General features: G+C 48.3%; 1 protein-coding gene across 1 annotated transcript; it reads left to right on the forward strand.

Moving 5' to 3' along the window:
* The first annotated feature begins 14647 nt into the window (after window positions 1-14647).
* On the forward strand, window positions 14648-17738 carry LOC104912195 (BTB/POZ domain-containing protein KCTD12-like). Its single transcript, XM_085230640.1, has 2 exons — window positions 14648-14790; window positions 15833-17738. The coding sequence occupies exon 2, from the start codon at window positions 15856-15858 to the stop codon at window positions 16738-16740; it is 885 nt and encodes a 294-aa protein (XP_085086766.1). The 5' UTR covers window positions 14648-14790; window positions 15833-15855; the 3' UTR covers window positions 16741-17738.
* Window positions 17739-22633: the final 4895 nt, after the last annotated feature.

The raw sequence follows: 22633 nt of genomic DNA on the forward strand, positions 1-22633 counted from the left end.
ATGTCAAGATCTGCAGAAAGTAGGTGCAAGCAAAGCATCAGAGCAGCTGGTGGTGAAGTCTTTTTGACTAAAAGCAAAGCAAAACAAAATGGCCCTCCATTTCCATTTTGTTTCTCTGGTAAGTCGAAGTGCCAGATGAGGAACAAACGTGGCTCAGCTCTTTGTCTCCTAATTCTTCCTCCTTCAACAAAAGGTCTCAGAAATGTGAAGAAGATTTAGGAACCAGCCACAATGCCAGTGGCACATTATGTGTCTTCATTGGTCAAGACATAACATAAATTCATGATTTAACTTTAAGCATAAAGGAAGCCTTGTGCTGCATCCTTGGGATGTGCTTGAATATGAAGTAACTCACAGAATCATAGAATCATTAAGGTTGTAAAAGACCTCTTGGATCATTTAGTGCAGGCATCAACCCATCACCACCATGCCCACTACCCATGTCACTCAGTGCTATAGCTCACATTTTCTGTAACAACTCCTGTAACACAACAGTGGTGGTGACTCCACTGCCAATGCATCACCACTGCTTCTGAGAATAAATTTTTCCTGACATCCAACCTGATCCTCCCCTGGGTCAACTTAAAATCAGTGCCTCTCATTCTAAGTCAGGTCCTGTTGAAGCCAAGAGAGGGTAGGCATTTGGAGAAGTCATTGATGCAGATGTTAGTCTGGAAAAAACTAAGGTCCATGCTCAAGGAGCCAAAACCAATAAATCCAGAGAGCATCCAGAGCCAGGAATAAGGATCTGGAAAGAGACGTGCAGAAGCAGTCCCAGCGTCTAGCTCTAGAGCAGCAAATGATACCTGAAGGACCACTTTCAGGGTCTCTTTGGAAAGGCTGATTCTTCCATCCATCCTCTGTGATGCTCAGCTGGGGAGGAAACCTGGTGTGTTCTTTTGGTGGAAGCATTTTAGAAAAAAAGAGAGCTCGGTGTTTGCCTAATCCCTGGAGTATCCCATGGCCACAGCCTGAGAAAGGAACGCACTAGTTCTGGCCCACATGATCTTCATCCTTGACCTCAGGAACTGCATCATTCCCTGTGTCAATCTGTTTTAGATGCACCTGGGCTTGAACCATTGGCACCTTTGATGGGCAACATGAAGGCCTTCACCTGATACCAGGAAACACCTGGAAACGACTTGATCTGAAGTTTGCAGAGTGGCCTTAGCTAGGAGGAGGGCAGACCAACCCATCTTCTGCATAACCTGCATTTTGTCTTAACATTTATCTTCAGACCCAAGTTTGGCAGATCTAAACGTACCCTGCTCCCATTGAGCAACCCTGATCATTCACTGAGAGGCTCTGTTCCAAACCACTGCACCAGCTTGTGTGTTTCAATGTAACTGACATACACCCATGCTGTACTTCTCTGCCTCCAGGAAAGCTCAGCATAAAAAAGCAACTCACTGGGAATAAGCAGTGACTTAATTGAACTATTCATTTACCAGGAGCTGATGGGGACAGGGATGCTGTGAGTCACAGCCCACGGTGACCTATAATCATTTCTCCTTTTCCTGCATGTAATGGTGGCATCAGGACTGGACACTGCTGAGGTAACTGAGGTTGTGTAAGACTCTGAGGTGTCTGAATATCTGCGTGCCAAACACAACCAAGTAAGGCCATAGTGACACTCCTGCTGTGTTTTGTGCCTTGCTAAAACAGCTTACTTAATTTGTGAGCTCCGAGGACGTTATGTGCACTTTGGAGGGTAAAATAGATGAAGCAAAGAGAGAAAAGAGAAAAATAAGATCACATCGCTCAGCAGGACTGCATTTCCACAGCATCATTTACTGAGAGACAGTAAAGATGCTATGCCAGGACTTCCATTCATGATTTTGCATTATCACTACAAATAGTATTTCCATAAAATTAAAAAAAAAAATCCATGACAAAACTTCTTAGCTTCTTGCTGCTCACAGGGTGGATTGTCTCTCCTCCAGCCAGCTGTGTACAGCTCTTATTATTCATGAATATTGCAGAGGCAGCAAAGACTCGGGGGGAGAGGGGAGGGGGGAAGAAGCTTTCCATGCGTGAATGCAACAATGGAGAATATCTCACCCAATTGCAGACAGGCATACAAGCCCAGTTCCACCAGGAATAGGGAGGGTTTTAAGGAGCTAAAGTAAAATTCCAGGAATAATGCAGGAAAGAAGGAATTAGCATAGCTTGCTGCTGTGCCCAGGCAGAAAGCTGCTCTGTAGCACTGCAGTCTCTGGCACCAGCACCCAGACAGAGCAGTCCCCTGGATTATTTCCCTGGAGTGTCATAGCTGATGTAGACACTGAGGAATCAAAGTCTGTATTTTAAGCAGAGAATACAGCAAGCTTTCTGAAGGCTGGGGAAGCAAAAGCAAACAAACCTCAAAAGCAACAAGCCTTGCTGGCATGCACTTCCCTGCTTGCATCTGCGAGCAGGATGAAGCAGCTGTAAGAGTGATGCAAATGGCCAATTAATCTCAATTGCTGCAGACTCTTAATCCTAATGAATTACTTCTAAAAATGCAGGGTGTATTTAAACAGCTTTCACGCAAGGAAAAATTAGGACATTGCATGTCCAAGTGAGCTAGTAAGGAAAAGGGAAATACAGTGTGCCTTGCATTCAGTTTTCCAGCAAATTCCAAATGCAGCAATAATTTGATTATTTCAACATTCATGATCAAGGGTTCAAAAGTGTACACAATTTGGAGTGTCTGATTGCCAGACCAGATAAGCAATCTGCAGAAGTTTCCTTTTCTCTCTCTTCTGAAAAGAGGGAATAGAAATCCATTTCTGCTGCAGAGCACAGCAGAGAATTTAAGCTGTTTAATTTTCTTCTGCGGGAATCTGTAGTCATCATTTGATGTCAAATCTTATTTTTGGTGCTTAGACAACCTCCATTCCCACAGCACAGCTTTGGTGTTTAATGGGCAGCTGTTGCCATTGTCCGTGCAGAGATGACAGCTAGGATCCTGGGCAGCCTGAGCAGTGGTTTGGCCATGGACCTCGATCATCTTTATGGTGCCTTCCAAGCTAAGCCATTCTGTGATTCTATGATTCTAAGACTTCGCAAAAAGACTTGCTCTGGTCCATTGGGTGATCCTCAGAAGAAAACCAAACCAGTGTCATAACGCACAGGTGCACTAGTGGCAGTGCTTTATAACACCATTAAGTCCCCATCAGCTCTTCTGCTTTGGCTTTCCCAAGCCCTTCATTCCTTCTCTCATGTGCTTTGCCCTCTCTCCTGCACCAATCTTGCTCAGAAGTTTGGGAATCCAAACGGAATAGTGAGAATTTCACCGTTTCACACCTCAGACTCAAATCCCATCTGTTTTGGCTTGCTGTCCTCCTTCCCACTTGGAAGCACAGTGTGCTACAACATGGTCCTTGATGGTATGAGGAAGGACAAGAGCTGAGTTATGATTCAGATGAGAGCTGAAAGCAGAAGAGACAATTTACTTGATGACTTCTTTTCGCTTTCCTCTACCCAGGACCAAATCTGAAGCATTTGAGGAGATTCACACCCTTCATTTCTTCCATATCTTCTGCAGCCACAGGTAGAAGTTTCTCTTCTTTCTCTGTGACATTAAGGGACAGATTGCTGCTTTGCAGAGCCAGCTGCAGAACTGGGCTTTCTTTGCTTTGTGATGTTCTACTTTGCAAACTTTAAGCAGCCCTTCTTCTCTAAATGTTTGGAAGTGAGAGGGAGAAGATGGGAGGAACAAATGAGCTAAAGTCCCTTGCAAGAGAATGAAGATGCACTTTCATCAGTATCTCATCATCTATGTGATCAGCCCTGCTACATGGGAGGGTGAATTTTGAATCTTAACACACTGTGGACCTCCCAGGTGAATTTAGACAAGCTTTTCTCATTGCCTTGTGCCACGGGGTTGCAGCTACAGGGTATGGTGAGAACCTGAGGGTGTCTTTAGGATGTATGGACAAGAACTAGCACAAGCCATTCTCCATGGCCTGAGTTTGTCATCTGCCTTCTTGCCCCTACTCTTTGCCAGATTTAGGGTGAATTTAGTGGTCAGATTGTACAGACAGCCACGTGTGTCACTATCCATCTTCTTTGTAAAGAGACGCTGCATAAATGTAAAATGGTATAATTAATAAAACATAATGCCTTGTTTTTTCCCACTGTTTCCACCTCCTGTGCTCTCCTCTCACATTTTTGCTGGGCTGATGGTTTTCTTACATGCCCCAGATAACTCGTGGAGCTTCATCTTCACTGCTCTTTCCACCCGCCTGCTCTTCTTTCATTTTTTATAAAGATGTTCTTGCTCTGCCAACGTGCTCTTAATCTCACTAGTAAATCAAGGTGCCCGTTTGTCTTTTGCTCTCTATCTGCCTCCCTGAATACGAGGATAAATCTAGGCATCATACTGGAGCTTGGCCAACACGAGGGCTAGTTTCTTCCTTCTCCCTTCTTCATTCACCGTTGTGCCCAGCGGGCGCTAAGATGTGTCTGGGATCTGAGAGTGATCTCTCTCCACTGAGATGGGTAAAAACAAATAGAAAGGCTGAGGAATGACCTATCCTAGGCTCCACACTACAGAAAGCCGTTAGATGTAGTGTTACTCCAAGGGCCCAAACTGAGGACAGTGCAGGGTCTCCCATTGGCTCCATCTGATGCTCTCAGATTTATGCACTCGGTGTTTCTCTGCATCTTTCTGCTCATCTCACCAATCGCTGGATTCAGACCTGGGCATCAGAGAGACCCACAGTCAGGGTAGCATCAAGTTGAACCTGGACTTGCAAACATGCCATGTGCGTGGGACAGCTTTGCTCTGTGCTCTTCACACCAAAAGAACTAGAAGAACTAAATGTGGAGTTAAAGGAAAAAATTTAAAAAGAACAGCAATTTCAGCTGGATTCAGAGCTGTTTCGTATGTCTGGGAAGGATATAGAGGCATAATCAAGATTTATGAAAGAAAGGAAATATTTTAGGAGAGGCCATTTGTTCTGTTCTGTATCCCATAAAATCTCCAGAAGTTATTTCTCTGTCAATGCGGCAGTGATGCTGAGAAAGGAGCTTGGGAACAAAAGGGCAGTGTGTGAACCAAGAGGCAAAGCATTAAAAAACACAAAGCTATGTCTTTTCAGGCCAGATATAATCGCCCTAGGGATGTCACTGCCTTAGGATCTGGGTCAACCAAATGGCTCCACAGTTTACAAAAATAAATCTGAGTTTATCTAAAGATAACCCGAGAGGGCTGGAATCAGTGGCTGTCAGACAGGCATGGGCAGCATCTGATGTGGGAGATCACATCGACATGCATAGCACTCTAATGTAGTAAATCAGAGCTGTGCATCAAGACAGCACCTAGCATTTGTTGCCAATAGAGAAAATAAATTGGGTCAAAGAAGAAGTGATCTGTTATGGAGAGGAGTAGGGAGGTATTCTGCCCCATATCATTTAATGGCAAATTCTCACGGGATCATTTTCAATTCCTCCAGGCTTCCTGCTTGATTCATGGGCTTTGGCACAGCTTCTGCTTTGCTTCTTCCTGCTAAGCAGCTCTGCTCTCCTTGGGGTACCAGTGCCTTCCCCACATCCTCTCCTGCCATCCCGGGGTGCTCTGCTCCAGCTCCAGCTGCATCTAACTTGAGGTGTGAAGTTGTTCCAAGAGCTGCAAAACCTTCCCTTCACCTCACCAAGAGAAAGGAAATAGGATTCAGTTAAACAATGGCTGCAGCTTACTGAGCATTCACTGCAGAGCAGCAGGAGTTGGGTTTAACCACTGCCTGCCATCAGCAGGAAGGTTCAGATTCCACTTTGGGAAATGGTGAACAAATCCTATGCATGTATCATGGTCTTTGGGGACACTGAGATGTCCGCAAGCATCACCACTGCTAAACCAAAAGGACCTTCCATTTCCATGCCAGCAGTCCTGGGGATTTCAGCATGCCCTTGAGCATCAAGGAGGAATGGCTACATATTCCCATCCTCTCTATACCTTTAGGAGATACTTGCAGAAAGCCGGTCGTGGCCGAGATCCCACTAGAGGGTGCTGCCCAGCTCTGCTGGGAAAGTTCCTGGGCCTCTGAGCTTCTTGATTTATTTGCAGCACGGTGAGAACTGCATCGCTGTCATGGATTGCTACTGGCAGCAGGACAAATATCTTAAGTTTATGGACCAACTTTTTTTTTTTTCTTTTTCCCCTCAAGGAGACACGAACAATAAAGCAAGATGGGATGGAGATTGCAAGGCAGCTGAGCATTGAACTCTGCATCCTGCAGAATGGGAGCTGGAAGTGCAGCTCACAGGAGAGCTTTTCTCTCCACCTCAGTGACCTGCAACAGTACCAAACACAGAGGGATTAACCCATCTGCAGCCACCTTAGAGGACAGGCTCCCAAGTCCTTAACATCTCCTGCAAGACATAAAAGGAAGTCCCCAGGAGGAGATGCGGGGGATTACTTTCCTCTCGATTCATAGCACTTCTCATTTTTTCCTGAAGACAAAATATCTTTGCATCAGCACTAAATTTCCATAATCAAAACATTCAGCAACTGAGAGTAAAATGTCCATACTGATCCTGTGGCAGGAATGCCCTTTCAAAGTGCTATTACCAACCAGCAGGATTTAAAGCCCAGTTTTCCTCCAAACAGCTTCTACCGTGGGAGATGCAAGTATGTCACCTCATCCAAAAAGCAGCAGCAGGAAACATCAGCCAGGTGTTGGACTCAGTGATCCTTATGGATTCCTTCCAACTTGGGATATTGATTCTAGGTTCTAATGCAATACCAGTGGAACCCAATACACACAGAGAGGCAATGCAAACAATGCAATCCTTGTTCTGGATTGCTGGTCATGGTGGGCACCACACACCCAGGCTTCTCCAGAGCTTTTAGACCAGTGATAGGGCCAATGCTGTGCCAAGAGGCTACATGGCCAGCATTTGCTCCACCACACTGCTGGGCTTTTAGGGTCCATGACAGCTTTGAGTGCTTTCCTGCAATTACAAACTCATGCAGGTCAATATTCCGTGTGCCTTCTGGACCCTCTCAGCATGATGGAAGGCATCAGAACCACAGAGCAGACATATTTCCCAGCAAAGCAACCCCTCTCTCTGCCCAGGGGCTGCAATTCAATATAGCACCTACCTTAACATTCCTTAAGGGGGAAGCGAGTTTCATCATTTACCATTTACAAAAATTAGTCAGTGTTTCATCCAGAACGTTTTCCTTCAGCATATGATACCAAGCATCAAGCTTTGACAAAAGCTGGTTTGCCACTTGCTGACAGTAGGTCCGTGCAGTGCCAGAGGGCAATAAACTGTCACTCTGTAGCAGGACGGCTCCTCTGTCCTTGGTTTCTAAATCCAGTTGCTGCCATTGGCATTGCCAAGGTTTTATTGGCAGCAAGGGATGAGCTTTATGAGAGGAGAGGTAATGAAGGGTAAAGGAGGAGGGGAGGAGGGGAAGCTTGGGGCTCAGGTGGTCCATTTTCTGCTTGTGCCACTGAGAGCAGTGTCTGGGACTTCTCCAAGAAAATGGAAATACTGAGTCATGGACATCGAATCTCTTATTCTCAGAAGAGTGGTTTTGAGGGACATCTCCCTGGTGAAGCTGTCTTTTGCTCAAAATGGAATAACTGCTCCAAAGCAGCATCTCCCACCCTTACATAGCTGGTCCAATAGCAGAAGACTCACACACCTGCAGAAGAACCAGGTCTGGGTCCCTACTAGCCTGACTCACATCAAGGACTGAAACATTCAGGCTGGGGAGATCTCGTATTTTGTTCATGGAAAGCCTCCAACACGCCTTGGCTTCTGCTCAGTGCCAAACTGCAGCACTTCTCAATTCTCCATCACTCTCTGCAAGACATTTCCTTCCCACTCAGTGCCTCTCCTGGTGTGACCTTGGGGAAATCGCTCACATCTGTGATTGGGCCCTGGTGTGTAGAATGAGGACAGTGACCTTGCCTGTCAATTCAGGTTACAGTTACTCCATAGCAGAGATTAATTATTACAAAGGAGGTAAAATCACTTTGAGGGAGAGGAGATAGGTTCACAGATGATGGCTACATCAGAAGTTAGGCCACTAGCAGAATGGTGATGGAGGGGAGAGCCATATGCTGCAGCCAGATGTGCTACAGGGTAATTACGGTAAACTTCTTTAAATTCCTGCATTTGATTTTATGCCCATTCAGCACTTTTTCATGCTTCCGTGGCTACAGTTTTGTGACTTTAACAGCTGTTGTGCTTTTGGCCCTGGTCCTGATGCATTCCTCTGGAGGGGGAGGCAATCAAGCATGATCCCCCCCACCTCCTTTACATATCATCAGTGTGAACTCATTTCTGCTTCAGAGGCGTTTTTGATGCTGGGAAGAAGAGAAAGAATAAGAAAAAGACAAAAAGTTGTTTCTGTCCAGAGCTGTGGAGCCTGTTACAGATGGAGGAAAGATGGTGGAAGTTGGGGTGTTCATCTCCTGAGTCCCCTCATCCATCCTCAGAGTGCCCATGAGGACTTGGTGAGGTATCAGGATGGGCTGCCCAGGGCTGTGGTGGAGTCACTGTCCCTGGAGGCGTTCAAGAAAAGGGTAAATGTGGCTTTAAGTGACGTGGTCTAGAGCGGTCAAGGCATGGGTTGGTGGTTGGACTGGGTGACCTTAAGGTTTTCCAGCCTTAATGATTTTATGACTCTATGATCTTTGGGAATTTTCTTGGTCTGTAGGCGCAGTTTTACTCTCTGCAAGGGCAAAGGAGGTCACTGACCCATGTTTTGATATTTTTGATGGAAAGTGTTCAATATCATCATGATTTGTAGAGGCTTTTTCCAGCAGTCCTAGCATGCAGGTTGCCTAGCATTGCCATGGAATCGTTTCTGATAATAATTTAAGTGAGAAGCATGGCAGGGCTGACAAATGAGCATTGCAGGTGAGGTGAGGGCAAAGTCTGAGTCACCTTCTCTAGGAGTAGCTTGGCATTATTGTCAACATGCTCTCTATGGAAACACAATGGCAAGTAGTCAGGAGATGTCAGGGAACAAAAGCTTTCATATTTCCAGCAGATCACTTTGTGGTTTATTTAGCTATGGGTTCAATGCACTTGGAAAACAAGTGGCATTTTGCTAATGGCAGTAAGGTGATGGTTGGATGGGAAATGAGTGAATTAAAGCAGAGATGGGGCTTGGGTGAGGTGAGTGAATGAAATGTTTCCATTGCCCATCTCCTGTCCAGATTCCAAATCCTTGAGCTGAAGGTCTAGCAGGGTGCTATGTGATAAGAATCCCTTCCCAGGACTTATCATCACTCCTAAGCCTGAGTCCAAAGCCTGAGAAGTACAGAGCAGGGCTCAACCACTTCTGAGACCACTTTAGTGACTATTTAGCCAAGCTCTATTCATCATTATTTATTTCTTCCTAATCACCCCACTACTGTGCTGTGATAGACTGTGTTTTCAAAGTTGCACAAAATTTGTCCTTTTCTTCGACCTAGAGGATGTCATACAGGCTATGACCATAGTAATTTGTGCTATGCCAGCAAAACTGAATCTTTGATACTGAAAATTAACACAACAGCCTATAGGAGGAAGCATTGTCCAGGGCTTGAAGCATAGAAAAGGTTGGGAGGATTGATGTTTACTTATGGCTTAGGATGTATGGTATTGGGAAAATAAAAATAAATAAATGGAATAAAGAAGGAAATAAAGGAAAAAAAAAAATCAAAACAATAACCAGACTGCCGTCTAATAAACCTTGGACTGTAAACACTGCATGTTGGCTGGGTGCTCAGGGAAGGGAAATATTGATGGCAAGGCTGATCTACCCCTTCTTCATAATCAAACACCTGCAGATCTGTTCTTTCAGTGGGAAAAACCCGTGGACACAACACAAAAATCATAGAATCATAGAATGGCTTGGGTTGGAAGGTGCCTTAAAGATCGTCTAGTTCGAACGCCCTGCCATGGGCTGGTTGCCACACACCAGATCAGTCTGCCCAGGGCTCCATCCAATCTGGGCTTGAAACAGTCAAAATGAAACAGTCAAACCACAGATCAGAAGAGGAAGAACAGCTGAAGTTCATCTTCACACCCATCACAAATTTGACCATGGGTAGAAACTCTGCAATCACAGATGTTCCTTTGCAAGACCATGTGTTCCTCTTGCTACCTGGTGATTTGTGAGGTGTCCATAGGATTTTTTTCTTTTTCTCATCTTTAGAATTAATATAGAAGCTAGTCAGGCTGGTATGCCTTGTTTTCCCCATACCCCCCCACCTTCACGCAGTCCCAGCCCCAAGCTGAGATGCAGCAAGCAATCTGCCAGCAAGGTTTGCAGAAAGCCTGGCTTGAGAACAGGCATGTGCAGAGCCAGATGGCATCTGCACCCCAGGGCACTGCGTTGGCAGAGCCCAAGGAACAGACTGTCTGCAGCAGGACTCACATAGGTTCCTCCCGAACCCGCCTGCCATCTACCTTGGTTGAGACTTTAGGTCCTTCTCATCTTATCCATCTTTCTTTTGCACTATGCAAGCTCGGGTCTTACCACATTACACCTAAATATATCCCTTGTGAGTGAAAATCTGAGTGTGTGGGGAAAGATTTATATCCTCAGGTTGTTTCCAGCTCACTGTGTAAATGATCTGCTTCCTAGAAACGCTGTGCCAGGATGTTTGCTTTGCAAAGAGTACCCAAGTGCCTATATGAGAGTGACCCCATGTTCAGAGGTGCTCTGCAGCTTTCCAGAAGATGTTTCTACTCTGATCAGGCCATTCCTCACCTTCCCTCCCTCCGCAACAATCTCTGAGCAGCAAAAGTATAGTGAAATATTCCCAACCTTCCTAGTTCCCATGTTCCAGCATTCTTCCCTAGGGTTTTGCTCTGACAGTGGCAGTCCTATATCCTGGTTTTTATTTGCCAGTCTGAAGGAGGTCATGAAGAAAAGGTTGGATGTTAGGAAAAACTTCTCTGAAAGAGTGGTTGGACACTGGCACAGGGTGCCCAAGGAGGTGGTGGAAACACTGTTCCTGGAGGTGTTCAAGAACTGTAGAGATGTGGTATTTAGGGACATAGTTTCGTGGACAGTATTGGTGGTAGATGGACTATGTCATCTTAGAGGTCTTTTCCAACCTTAATGATTCTATGATTCTAAAAGGCAGCATGAGACATCTCTGCTTTAGGGCTGAGCACTTCCCAAGTGGCCATCCAGCTCCTCACTCCAGATGGAGAAATGAGATCAGTGCTATGCATGTTCTTCCACTGCTAACAAATACCACACCAGGATGGGAACACAGCTGCAATTTTGTATTTCCATCACCTCTGGAGTCACTGATGATGATGATGTTGATTTCATCAGCACCGGCGATGATCTTAGCCCCTCCTGCAATGATGACACCAAACAAAAACTTACATCTTCAGCAACTCCCACATCTCGGGAGGAGTTTGCAGCCTGATCCCCATCTGCTTCTGATTTCTAACTGTGCTTTGTCGCAAAGACATTTGAGCCTTCATAATGAAAAGCCAATTAAAGTGCACCATTAAGCTCAGCCTTTCGCCTTCCTTGTCCAAACCGATCTGTCATGGAAAGGGCAAAACTGTAGCACAAGTTGGCAGATGCTGCTAAAAATGGGAAAGATAAGATGTGTAAGTAAATTATTGAAATGCCAGACTGAAGTCTAGTAGCCATGGCAAATGGAACCATGACAGCTGGGGTCAGATGTATGTGGCTGCCTGCCCTCTGTCCCCAGAGCTGCAAAGCCACCTGAGCTCCTGGCCGAGCAGAAGCAGATTAACCACTTTTTATAGAAGCTGGCAATAGATGAAGTTCCGGGCTTCTTCTTCCAGGGGTGGTCACTTCCAGTTAACTTCATGTGTGTACGGGTCTGTGCCTCCCTGTAGACCTGCACGGCTCCTGGAGGAGAGGGGAAGGAGAGCCAGGGCTCTGTCCCTGAGATGCCGGTGGGTTTATGCTGATTTGTGGGCAGCTAAGGATGGGCAAGCATCCTCCTCCTGTCTGCCCATGATCCTCCACTATTCACACTGACACTTGGAAATCCCGCAGTGGGATTCTATCAGCCTGAAGAGTGGGATCAGCAAGAGGAAAGCTGAGAGAAATACTGTGGGGATGAAGAAGAGAGAAGATCTCTGTGCTCAGCCTTCATTTATGAATTCCAAGAGCGGCAGGATGGAATTTGAACCTGTGTGCAATCAGCCAGGCATTTCTGACATACATGGAATATGGGACTTTTCCTCCAACAAATATCAATCACTCAAATAGTGTTTTCTCCCCGTTGTCTCTAGATAAGAAACTGATTGAGCAGATGTAGCACCATCAGTTCTCTGACAGCATCCCTCAACTTGATGTAGCACAAGACCAGGGCTTGTACCTGATTTATTTATTTTTTTACTTTTTGCCTTCTGAGCTGAGAAAAATAACAGAAAATGGGAAAACACTCGCCTTGTTTTCAGTCCTTTCAGTCCTTAGAATATACCCTTAAAGACTTTCCAAAGGGCTGCGGGGTAGCACAATGGGGTTTAGCAATGCTCATGGTAACCGCAGATAGCAAGGCCCCCCAGTCTGCAAATGAGGAGGTCATGGCCCTGCAAGGCAAAACAAATTATGTCCAAGCTCAGAGAACATGAAGAGCTGAAAATAGCAGCCAGAAAGCTATGCCAGTGCCTTATTTGCAATCATCAAACCACATTTTCAGTAAATAACACTGTGGATGCAAACAGTTACAAATTAAGCCCATTCCTTCCTTCTCTTGGGACATGGATGAATCATGTTCTGCTGCCGCAGTTGATAAAAGTCTTCAGGAAGTCAGAGAGGGACCCGAATTCTGTTTTATTCATTCTGTAAGAACTTGTAAAGGCTGGTTTATGAAAGCTCTTGGTGGTTTGTTCTGCACTCATTATTTCTACGGTCCCAACCACCTTCCATTCCTCCGGAGCTCATGCTTCACACTGCTCGAGAAACATCATCAGTGGCCTGGATGCTTCCCATGTCAGCTCATGAAAATATATGCACCAACTTGAGTTTTGGTAAGGCGCTATAGGGACATGGTGTGTTTGCACTTGGATGGCCTTTTGAAGGCAGTAGTGCTTCCCTGTTGCAAAATGAGCCTAATCCATCTGAACACCAACTGGAGAGGAAAGAGCCATCTAATATTCAGCCTTCTGAACTTAATCTTCCAGGATGTATTGGCACAAACAACAGGTAAAAACACACCTTCACTAGTTTGCTGCATGCCTGGAGCCATGAACTGAGCATCTAGGGCAAAGCTGAGTTTTTCCATTTCTTCTCAGGACCTAAACAACAGCAATGCCAACTTGCCAAGGATTGCAGGCAGAGGATTTTCAGTGAGGAGCCTCCCAGTCATTCCCCAAGGACAGCCTTCCAACTGCATTATCAAATTCAGGTTATTTTTAGGCTCTTTCCCTAAGGAAACAAGATTAATATGATTGCAGGGCATGCATTCACATGTGTGTGCTATGTGAGGTAGTTTCCTCTGCCTCTGCCCTCCCCAATGGGTTTTGGGTTTTTTGTTTTTATGGCAACTTCAGCTAAGTTTGATGGAACACCAAAAAGTCTCAAAAAAGACCACTTCCTGGCAAAGCGGGGAAAGTAGTGGGCAGGATGGAGGAGAAACTTAAGTACCTCCAGATCCAAAAGCTAATACACTCCCCAGAGCTTCCCCCTCCACCTTTTCCTCTCCATATGGCCTACAGTGCTTCCCCACCTTCATGGAGATGGGAAACTTGCCCACAGAGCATTTTCAAAGAGAGTGCTTCAGATACCTTGTAAGCAAAGCAATATCCATCATCTATCCACCCATCTATCCATGTATACACTCTTCCCTCCATCCACCCACCCATCTCTCCCTCTCTCCCTCCATCCATCCATCCACACACCCAGACAGTTCAATAGCCACCTTTTATCAAGCTGCACAACAAACCGATGGAGGGGAATTCAACTCTCCGACCTCAACATCTTTTTCTTTTGAGTTCTTTTTAGTTCTATCGTTTGCAGGTGAAATAGAAATAGAGGTTTAACAAGTATTACAATGTTTTGAAAGTCCCTATTTCTCTTCCCAGATTTGTTGTTGTTACTGTTGTTTGTTCGTCTGTTTGTTTCGTTTGGGGCACTTTTTCTGTGCAAGGTCTGAACATCAGGTGAAGAAAAAATTACACTTTCTGCCCTTACAAAATTTGACAGATGTCACATAAATGAAATCGCAGAAAATCTCAGGTCAGGACTCTGCAGCTGCATTTTGCCTCACGGTGTCCCCGTCAGGCCTGACATGGGTGCTAACATGGGTGAGGACAAAGCAGTGCATGGGGCTGTGGCTGCAGGGATCTGCCGTCCCTGTGCATCCAGGGAGACTTTGAACCCCACGGTGATGGGAATAGAGGGGAAAGGGGGTACAGATGTAGGGATACGGGAGGGTGGCTGAGGCCAGTCTGCAGGACGAGGGGCAGCCTGGCCATCATTTGCCTGGGGATGCGTATCCACTTGGTGCGTGGTGCCATTGCAGTGTAGGTGCCACAAGGATTTCCCTGCAGGATGAGGGCATCGAGGACCAATCCCTAATTTGGAGGAAGATCCTCCCACACCCCTACGGTATCTCCCGGCCCGGAGCTCCCCGGTGCAGAGGGGGTGAAGAGCAAAGGGAGAAGGCGGGGAGAGAAGGCGGGGGTGAGGCGGGCCCGGGGCCGCCGGGGGAAGGCGCTCGCAGCTTTCCCGGCTATAAAACGGCGGGGCCAGGGCCGGGCGGGCAGAGCGGCACGGAGGGACAGCGCGGCACGGAGCGGCACGGAGCGGCACTGCTGGGCCCGCCCTGCCCAGCGCCAGGCGGAGCGGAGGTAACGGGGGCGGCGGGGATCCGGGAACGGGAGCGGCCCCGAAGCGCCAGCAGCCCCGGGAGCGGCTCCGGCTCCGCAGCCGCTGAGCACGGGGGGTTGCTTTGTGTGTCCTCCCCACTGCCCTGTGCATATCCTCCCCCCAAAATGGTCTCGGACTCAAAGCCACCGAGGAGCAGACCCGGGAGGTGGGAGCCGAGGGGACCCCCGTTACATCCCTGCCCGAGCTCAGAGCTCATTCTCGCCAAAGTCCCTCTGCTATGAACTGGAAGGAGACGCGGATGCAAAACTCAGCCTCGGCTCTTTTGCCTTTGCCCTCCGATTTCTGTGTAATTCGAATTGAGGACCCTTTGGTGCCGCTCTCACAGAGCCGTACGGCAGGACGCGGGGATGTGGCAGTGCTTGCTGATGTCCTGTGGATGCGGGACGCGGCCCCGCGGGGGGCTCAGCGACCTGAGAGCTGTGCTGGCATCACATCGGGCAGAGCATCGGGCAGCACTACCAGGGTTGCTGCAGAGAAGCCCCTTGTCCCTTCAGTCCCAAACCCCTGCACAGAGCGTGGGCTGGACTGGGAGCCCATCTCTTGAGCCAGGTTTATGTGAATGCTAATCTGAGGTATCCAGCAATGTCAAATAAACAGCTTGGCTGTGGAAAATGCATGAATATGGGGTATCTGACCCACGGCTGAGTCTGCAGTGCAATGCTTCACAGCTGGGGAGATCCCAGCAGTCCTCATCTTGGCCTGAGCCTCTATTGAGTACTTTCCAGGAGCGAGCATGGAGTAGGAGTGCCAACAGCTCAGCCACTCTGTCCTGTACACTTGCATTTCTGACAGCCCTGTGGTTCATTAACTCCCCTCCTGCTCCCTTGGCATGCTAATCCAAGATAAGGATTAGGGAAGAGAGCTGACTTCCAGGCTGCCACAGGGACAGGGTCTGATCTCATATTGCTCACAGGTGGAATGGGAGTGTGGTTGGGTATGGGGTTGGCAGGACAACGTTGGCTGACAAGCTTAACCCGGGCGCGGTGCTGCTTTCTGTTGCAGGTGGGAAGCAGCAGTAGCTCACAATGGCCCTGGCGGACAGCGCGGGCTGTGCCAAACCCAGCGAGGATTTGCCTTTCCCTGAAATCATTGAGCTCAACGTAGGCGGACAAGTCTACATCACCCGGCACCCCACCCTGATCAGCGTGCCGGGCTCGCTGCTCTGGGAGATGTTCACGCAGAAGAACGTCCGCTCCTTGGCTCGTGACAGCAAGGGCCGCTTCTTCGTGGATCGGGATGGCTTCCTCTTCCGCTACATCCTGGATTACATGAGGGACCAGCAGCTGGTGCTGCCCGAGCACTTCCCGGAGCGCAGCCGGCTGCAGCGAGAGGCTGAGTACTTCATGCTGCCGGAGCTGGTGAAGATGCTGGCCCCCAAGCTCAGCAAGCAGAATTCACTAGGGGACGACCCGTGCCAAAGTGACCCCGAGGAGCCGTCCCCCAGCGCTGACACCGCCCGCAGCCTGACCGCTGCCAGCGCCGCGCTCCCCAGTGCCGGGGCTGGCGGTGCCGGGGGCACGGGCACAGCAGGCGCAGCCGGCCCTGACATCCGCAGGGCTGGGTTCATCACCATCGGCTACCGCGGCTCCTACACGCTGGGCAGGGACAGCCAGACGGATGCCAAGTTCCGCCGGGTGGCGCGGATCATGGTCTGCGGCAAGACGTCGCTGGCCAAGGAGGTTTTTGGGGATACCTTGAATGAGAGCAGGGACCCAGACAGGCCTCCGGAGAGGTACACCTCCCGGTACTACCTCAAATTCACCTTCCTGGAGCAAGCCTTTGACAAACTGGCTGACGCTGGCTTCCACATGGTGGCTTGCAACTCCACAGGCACCTGTGCCTTCGCCCATGACCAGACAGACGACAGGATCTGGACCTCTTACACCGAATATGTTTTCTATCGTGAGTGACACCAAAAATAAACACCTGTCCAACCACCGAACGCCAACTCTCCCTTTCCTCTCCTGTTGCCTTTAGAAGGTAGACATCCATCCCCTGAATCCCAGTGTCCCCCTTTTGTCTCCTTTTTGAGTTTGTTCTTGGGTTTTTTCCCTTCCTTCCTCTACATTGATCCTGTTTGGCTCCTCCTTGTAGCAGCTGTTGACCACCAGACTCCTTTCCTCTCTCCAAATCCTACAGTAGATCCCAACCCTCCCGGACGTGTGGACTTGGACATTGGCACAGCACGTTTTTTGGGTGGGAGGGGTGGGACACCGAACTGTGCCAGGATCCCATCTGTGCCAGGATCCCATCTGCCCAGGATCCATCTGTGATGGATACCGAACTCAGCTCTCATGCTCTATGTCCCGCAGCCAAGTGGGACCATGCTGCAGACACTGTGCTTGAGCATCCGAGGAGCTCAAGTGTTGGGTTAAGGACATGGAGAAAGGTGGGCAGCAGAGAGGAAGGCAGCTGGAGGGAAGATGCAGCCTCACAGCATGGATATATTGCCATTAGCTCCTGTAAGCAGCTTAGCATTTCGACTGTCGGTGCTGGGGAAGGTTAGCTAAAGCCACACCCTCACCTTGTGTCAGGGTTTCTAGTTCGAAGCATCACTGCTGCCCTGGGGTGCCTCAGTGGGGGGGATGGGGTGGGTAGGGGCTGAGATGCTTGTTGGGGGGAGGTGGGCGGGGGAGGCTTGTTACTATAGGGCGTCAAATGCTTACACATCCCTCAAACTCCTCGGAGGGCTGTCCAAAATGTGCCCTCCCCTCTCTGCAGGCTGCAGGGGGATGGGTTAGGATCATCTGGGCTCAGCCTCTGTAGGTCCAAAGGAATAATTGCCAAATGTGAATACTGTTGCACTTTGGGCAGCCTCTCTGAAGGTCTCTCCACTCGCAGCTCTCTGCAGCCTCTCAGGGCTGGCTGCTGCTTTGCTGGGCGATGTGTAATAAAGGAACAAAACCCACTCGCCCGTGTGTGCGTCTGCAAGGAGGTTTGTGTGTGCACCCGGGGGGGTTGCTTGAGCAGGGCAAAGGGAGTGATGTGCATCAGTGCGTGTGTTCAAACTCAAATCTACCTTGCCTCACTTTGCCCCTCTCCCCCTCTTTGAGCCCTGCCAGTTGGACCGTACCACCCAGCCCTGCAGGGATGCTGATGCGATCCCAAATCACCCACTGTCACTCCTTGGTCCATCCCCTGATTCCTCCCCATGGCTGTGCTGGATCTCAGCATCCCAGCACACACCTCCCTGCCTTGTTTCTCATCTCCTCAAGCGGCAAGAGGTGAAGCCCTGGGTTAGGGAGCTTTGCCAGCTGGATGCCAGCCAAAGAGGCATTTCTGCCCAGGGTTCAGCCAGGAGGGAGGCTTGCAGCTGGTTTCCAAAGAAGCAACAGAGCTAAAGCCCTCTAGCACACAGGGATAGCTACAACTTCACGGCGAGGCATTCTGTGTCTGGATGAAGCAGAAGGTGAAAACGCTATTTTTATAAGGGCACATTCCTCATTGCAACAGCACTTTAAAGAGGAAATTACAACCAGCTTGCAAAAGAGAAAACGGAACTTAGCTCTTCAGAGAGGGTGAAGGGCAGAATTAAAATCCTTTTACGTAGAGGAGATGGACACTGTTTAGTTGTTGGGTTTTTTTTTAAACTAAAGATTTTCTTTTTTAAGCAATTAGGACTGATTGGAAAAAGAAATTGCTGCCTTATGAGTAATGCCAGTGTTAAGATATTTGCTTTTCCCCTCTGCAACTGGTCTGAAAAAATGAATCTCCTGGGATAAAGTGTTTTTCCCAATTGGGAAACCATAACAACAAAGTCAACGTGGTGTCAATCTGCAGGGCTGTGTGATGTGGGCTCTTAAGCACTATACCCTGTGCAAAATATGATTGGAGCAGAATGGTTTTGAATCATTTGAAAACAAATGCATAATGTGAAAATACTGAGGTCTAACTGTCTCAGCTCTGACAAATTTGGGGCTGTTTATTTTCTTTGAATACATCCAGTAATAGGAAGAGCATGCTTTTACTGCAGCCCATGGCTGGGAGGAGAGCCTGGTTAATTGGATCCTTAGGAGAAACAATGTGCATAGAAGTGGTGGTGCAGAAAATCATCTGATCGAGGTTGTTATCCTCTGAGCCATCACAGCAAGTCACTCAAGCAGGGCAAAAAGAAGTGGGTGGCTGAGGGCAGGAGGGAAGCTCTCTGCTACCAAGGTTTCAAGGAAAAAGGGCAGAAGGTGCTTTCCTGGTGTCACCTCTTTTACCTGCTGCTCCTTCTCCTGAGCATTTCTGCTCAAGGGGAGTGTTGGGTCTTGCTCAGATTGCTTCCCTCGAGCTTGCTGGACCTGGAGGTGATCTTTGCCTTCCCAGGAGGGCAGCTCTGTTCTCCATTCATCCACAGGGCTTTAAGGAGGAGCTGACTGCCCCAGCTCAGTGGCTAGTGGCTTTGCTGGCACCTCCATGGATGGGCACATGGGCTATGCGTGGGCAGACCAACTGCTGTCAGCATCCATAGTAAATCAGGAAGGGTTGCACGTGTGTTGGGGGATTAGTCATGTGTTTACAAAAGTCCCCAGCCAGGAGGTATCCCTGTGATTCTTTCAATCTGACCTGCACATCAGCTTTTCTGAAGGGAGCCCTGCTGTGAATGAGAGGTGGGGACTGCATTAAGCTAGATGCGTACAAGCCAACCCATCCCTATGTTTGACAGGTTGATGGTTGCACTCGGTGATCTTAGAGGTCTTTTTCAGCCTTAATGATTCTATGATTCTATATGCCAGAGCACCTGCTTTGTGGGTGGGTTTGAGCATGCCATAAGAAGCCCACAACCTCCCATGGTGGCCTCAGTGAAGTATGGGGTCCCTCACAGAGGAACATGGAGCACGGTGGGTGAGAGCATCCCTTGGGACGGTGGCTGCTCTCACCACAAAGCTTCCCCAAGCTGTTGCAGCAGCTGCTGAATTTCAGAAAGCCAGGGCTCTGTGTTCTAAGGGGGAGGCTGAGCTTTCAAAGCTTGTTTTCCCGCTAAGGGATAATGTAACTCACTCTTTCATTTAGAGGTCCCTAGAAAACCATCCATCCTAAAATAATATCACTCATTCAAATAAGCGGGAAGGTGAACCCATGGGTCTGCATTCCCAGGCAAGCGCCCTGCCCACAAATTGCTGGTTATTGCTCTCTCGGTGTCTTGTTCTGCACAACAATGCAGATCTGAGCAGCCTGCTCTGTGAAACAGAAGCCAAATCCCATCTGTCTCCATCAGACACTTCTGCCACCGTGAGAGAACATCTGAAAACATTTTGTTTCTGGGTCTGTTTTCAGTTCTTCCATGAGGGAGCACTTTGGTGGCAAAGTTGTTTCAGAAGCTCTGCTCTGTCCTGCCAGGATGCAATAAGGATGGAGGAGATCAATATCTGTGACTGGGAAGAGGACAAGGAGGTCCTTACAGGGTCCTTGCCTCATGAAAGAGCAGAAGATAGAAAGATTAGATGCAGAATCCCCATCTACCACCTGGAAATCCCAACCTGGAGGAGATCTGAGACTGCTCAGCACATCGGAAGAGAGAGGTGCATAAGCACTTTACCAAAGGAAGCTTGTTTAGTCTGTGTTGACAGCTTGTTCTGAGCTTAAGCTGGTGACTTTGTGACTTGCAGATGATTTTCTTAAAAGGTTTTTCAGTTAAAAAGGTTTTGCATAGTCCTAGGTTGTAGATGGTGGGGAGTTATCACCCCACCTGCCCTGGGAGAGCTGTGCAGTATCTGATTGAAAAATGTTCTTGCAAACAGGCTACAACAGATTTCATCTAAATGAAGCTCGACCTCATAGAACAATCACTACATCCCAGCTGTGTATCCCCTTTCCCTCCTTACCCTTTTCCAGGCTTGAGGAACTGTGCTGCAGGGCCCACTTTGCCAGCACTACCTTTAACATGACTCCTAAGGACCCCAACATCCCAGGCAGCAGGACGAGTTCTTCCATCAGAAATCGATTTTCCCCCTGTTCAGACAGTACTCTAGAGAACAGAAAACTTCACTCAGCCCCACAATTTACTATTTGCAGCCCCAAACTGGATGATGTGATTCAGCAGGAGGCAGATGAACATGACACTGTTATGGAGGATAAGCTCAGCTCTTTGCTGCATGCCACCATCTCTTGCAATTCTAATCAGGGACATAAAGAGCATTAAGAAAAGCATTTGTGTGCAAAACACAAATCAGCTGGTGGGGGGTACTGGAGGAGCTGTACAAGCCCAGCCTTCCTGGATGAATTTAGGAGCTTTGGCAAATGCTAGTGAGGGACTAGCAGGCAGGGATGGCATCACGTTTCTGGTAGTTGAAGCAAGGGAGATGAAATTGGCCTCACCATGATCCTCTCCTATCATCTCTCAGAGGATCTCTAAGCAAGGAAGGGAGGAGGAACACATTGCATCCTCTTTTTCCATGGCTGAGGTCTTTGGTATGTTCTCCCAAGCTGATGCCATGGCTGACTCCATGCTAGAGTCAATGCTGTGGACGGGAACCTCATCAAGGCCACCACAGCTCATTCTGACACCCAGGGCCTTTCAGAGAGCTCTTTGTTTGTCACTCCAATGCCCATGTTCCTCCAGTCCCCTTCCCCTGCCCAGACATGAGCTCAACCCTTAAGCAACAGAAGCACACGAGAGAACAGACTTTGTGTGTTCTCTGCCTTATGTGAGCTGTACAGGCAAGAGCCTGCTGAGCCCTTGCAGGATATGAAGAGTCAGTTATTTTTGTCCCCATGGAGGCAGCTGGAAGTCCTGAGCAGAGCCGGAGTATCAAAGATGCTCAGATGCTTAAAGCTTATTATTTGAGCCACAGATGTTGTCAGACTGTGTCTTTGAGCACTCACACTACAGCTCTAGGATTTGCACCCCTAAATGCCCAATGGACATAAGAAATGAATTATTCTTCAAAGTGGGTAGAGGAGGGCAAAGGAGGCACTGCTGGTGCAGTGCAGCTGTCTGCTGTTCCCGAGATCTGATCAGATGGGTGATTGAACAGCAGAGGTTTCTGAAGCCTGAATGTCCCTGCCCTGATTTAAGCCTACTCTTACTAGTTCAAATCACAGCCGTTTCTTACCCCTGTACAGCCAGCCGCCTGCTTTTCATTATGAGCTTCAGCCAGATGCTATTGATCAAGCAGCCAGGACAGCACAGCTCCAAGCTTGAACTGCTGAGTGTTTCATAAATGCCTGGGTTTCCTCTCAACTGCAAAGCAACGCACAGTTGAAACAAAACATGAGCTTTGAGCTGAGCTCAGAGGAGGTTTTGAGGCTCTCAAGCATCCATTGCCTCTCTGCCTTAAGTGATGGCTCCCCTGTGCCCACTCTTCCTTCATCCCAGAAGAATTTGCCCAAGTGATCGAATAGCCATGAGAACAGAGTAAAGGCCAATCCCTGGAACTTGGTGAGGCATCTGAGCCAGAGGGATGCTCTGAAGCAGGCAGCAGTCCAGCAGATGTCAACATGCTGTGTTGTTAGCTGAAGACAACCAGGCAGGGCCCAGTGAAACCCTGAGCAAACCGCTGCCTTCCACTTGGGTCTGGAGTGAGGTGGTGGTACCTTGGTGGGAGGAGAAGTCCCTGATGGAAGGAGAGACCAGACCAAATGAGTGGATTTCTAAAAGCAATAATATGGGTTTTTGTTTAATGAAAGAGCACACGAAATCCAAAGTAAATCTTGTGGAGGCTTCACAGGAGCCTTGTGGGCAGTGTTGGTGACTTCCACTTTGTACAGAACCAGAAGTGGCAGAGCCATGATGGACTGGCCAACGCGGCCATCAGAGCCTGGGCATGGGACAGACCCCACCAGTGCATTTAGAGTTTCAGTTTTACGAAGGCTAAA

Source organism: Meleagris gallopavo, chromosome 9 (genome assembly GCF_905368555.1).
Source record: "Meleagris gallopavo chromosome 9, MGAL_WU_HG_1.1, whole genome shotgun sequence".
In the NCBI taxonomy this organism is placed as follows: Eukaryota; Metazoa; Chordata; class Aves; order Galliformes; family Phasianidae; genus Meleagris; species Meleagris gallopavo.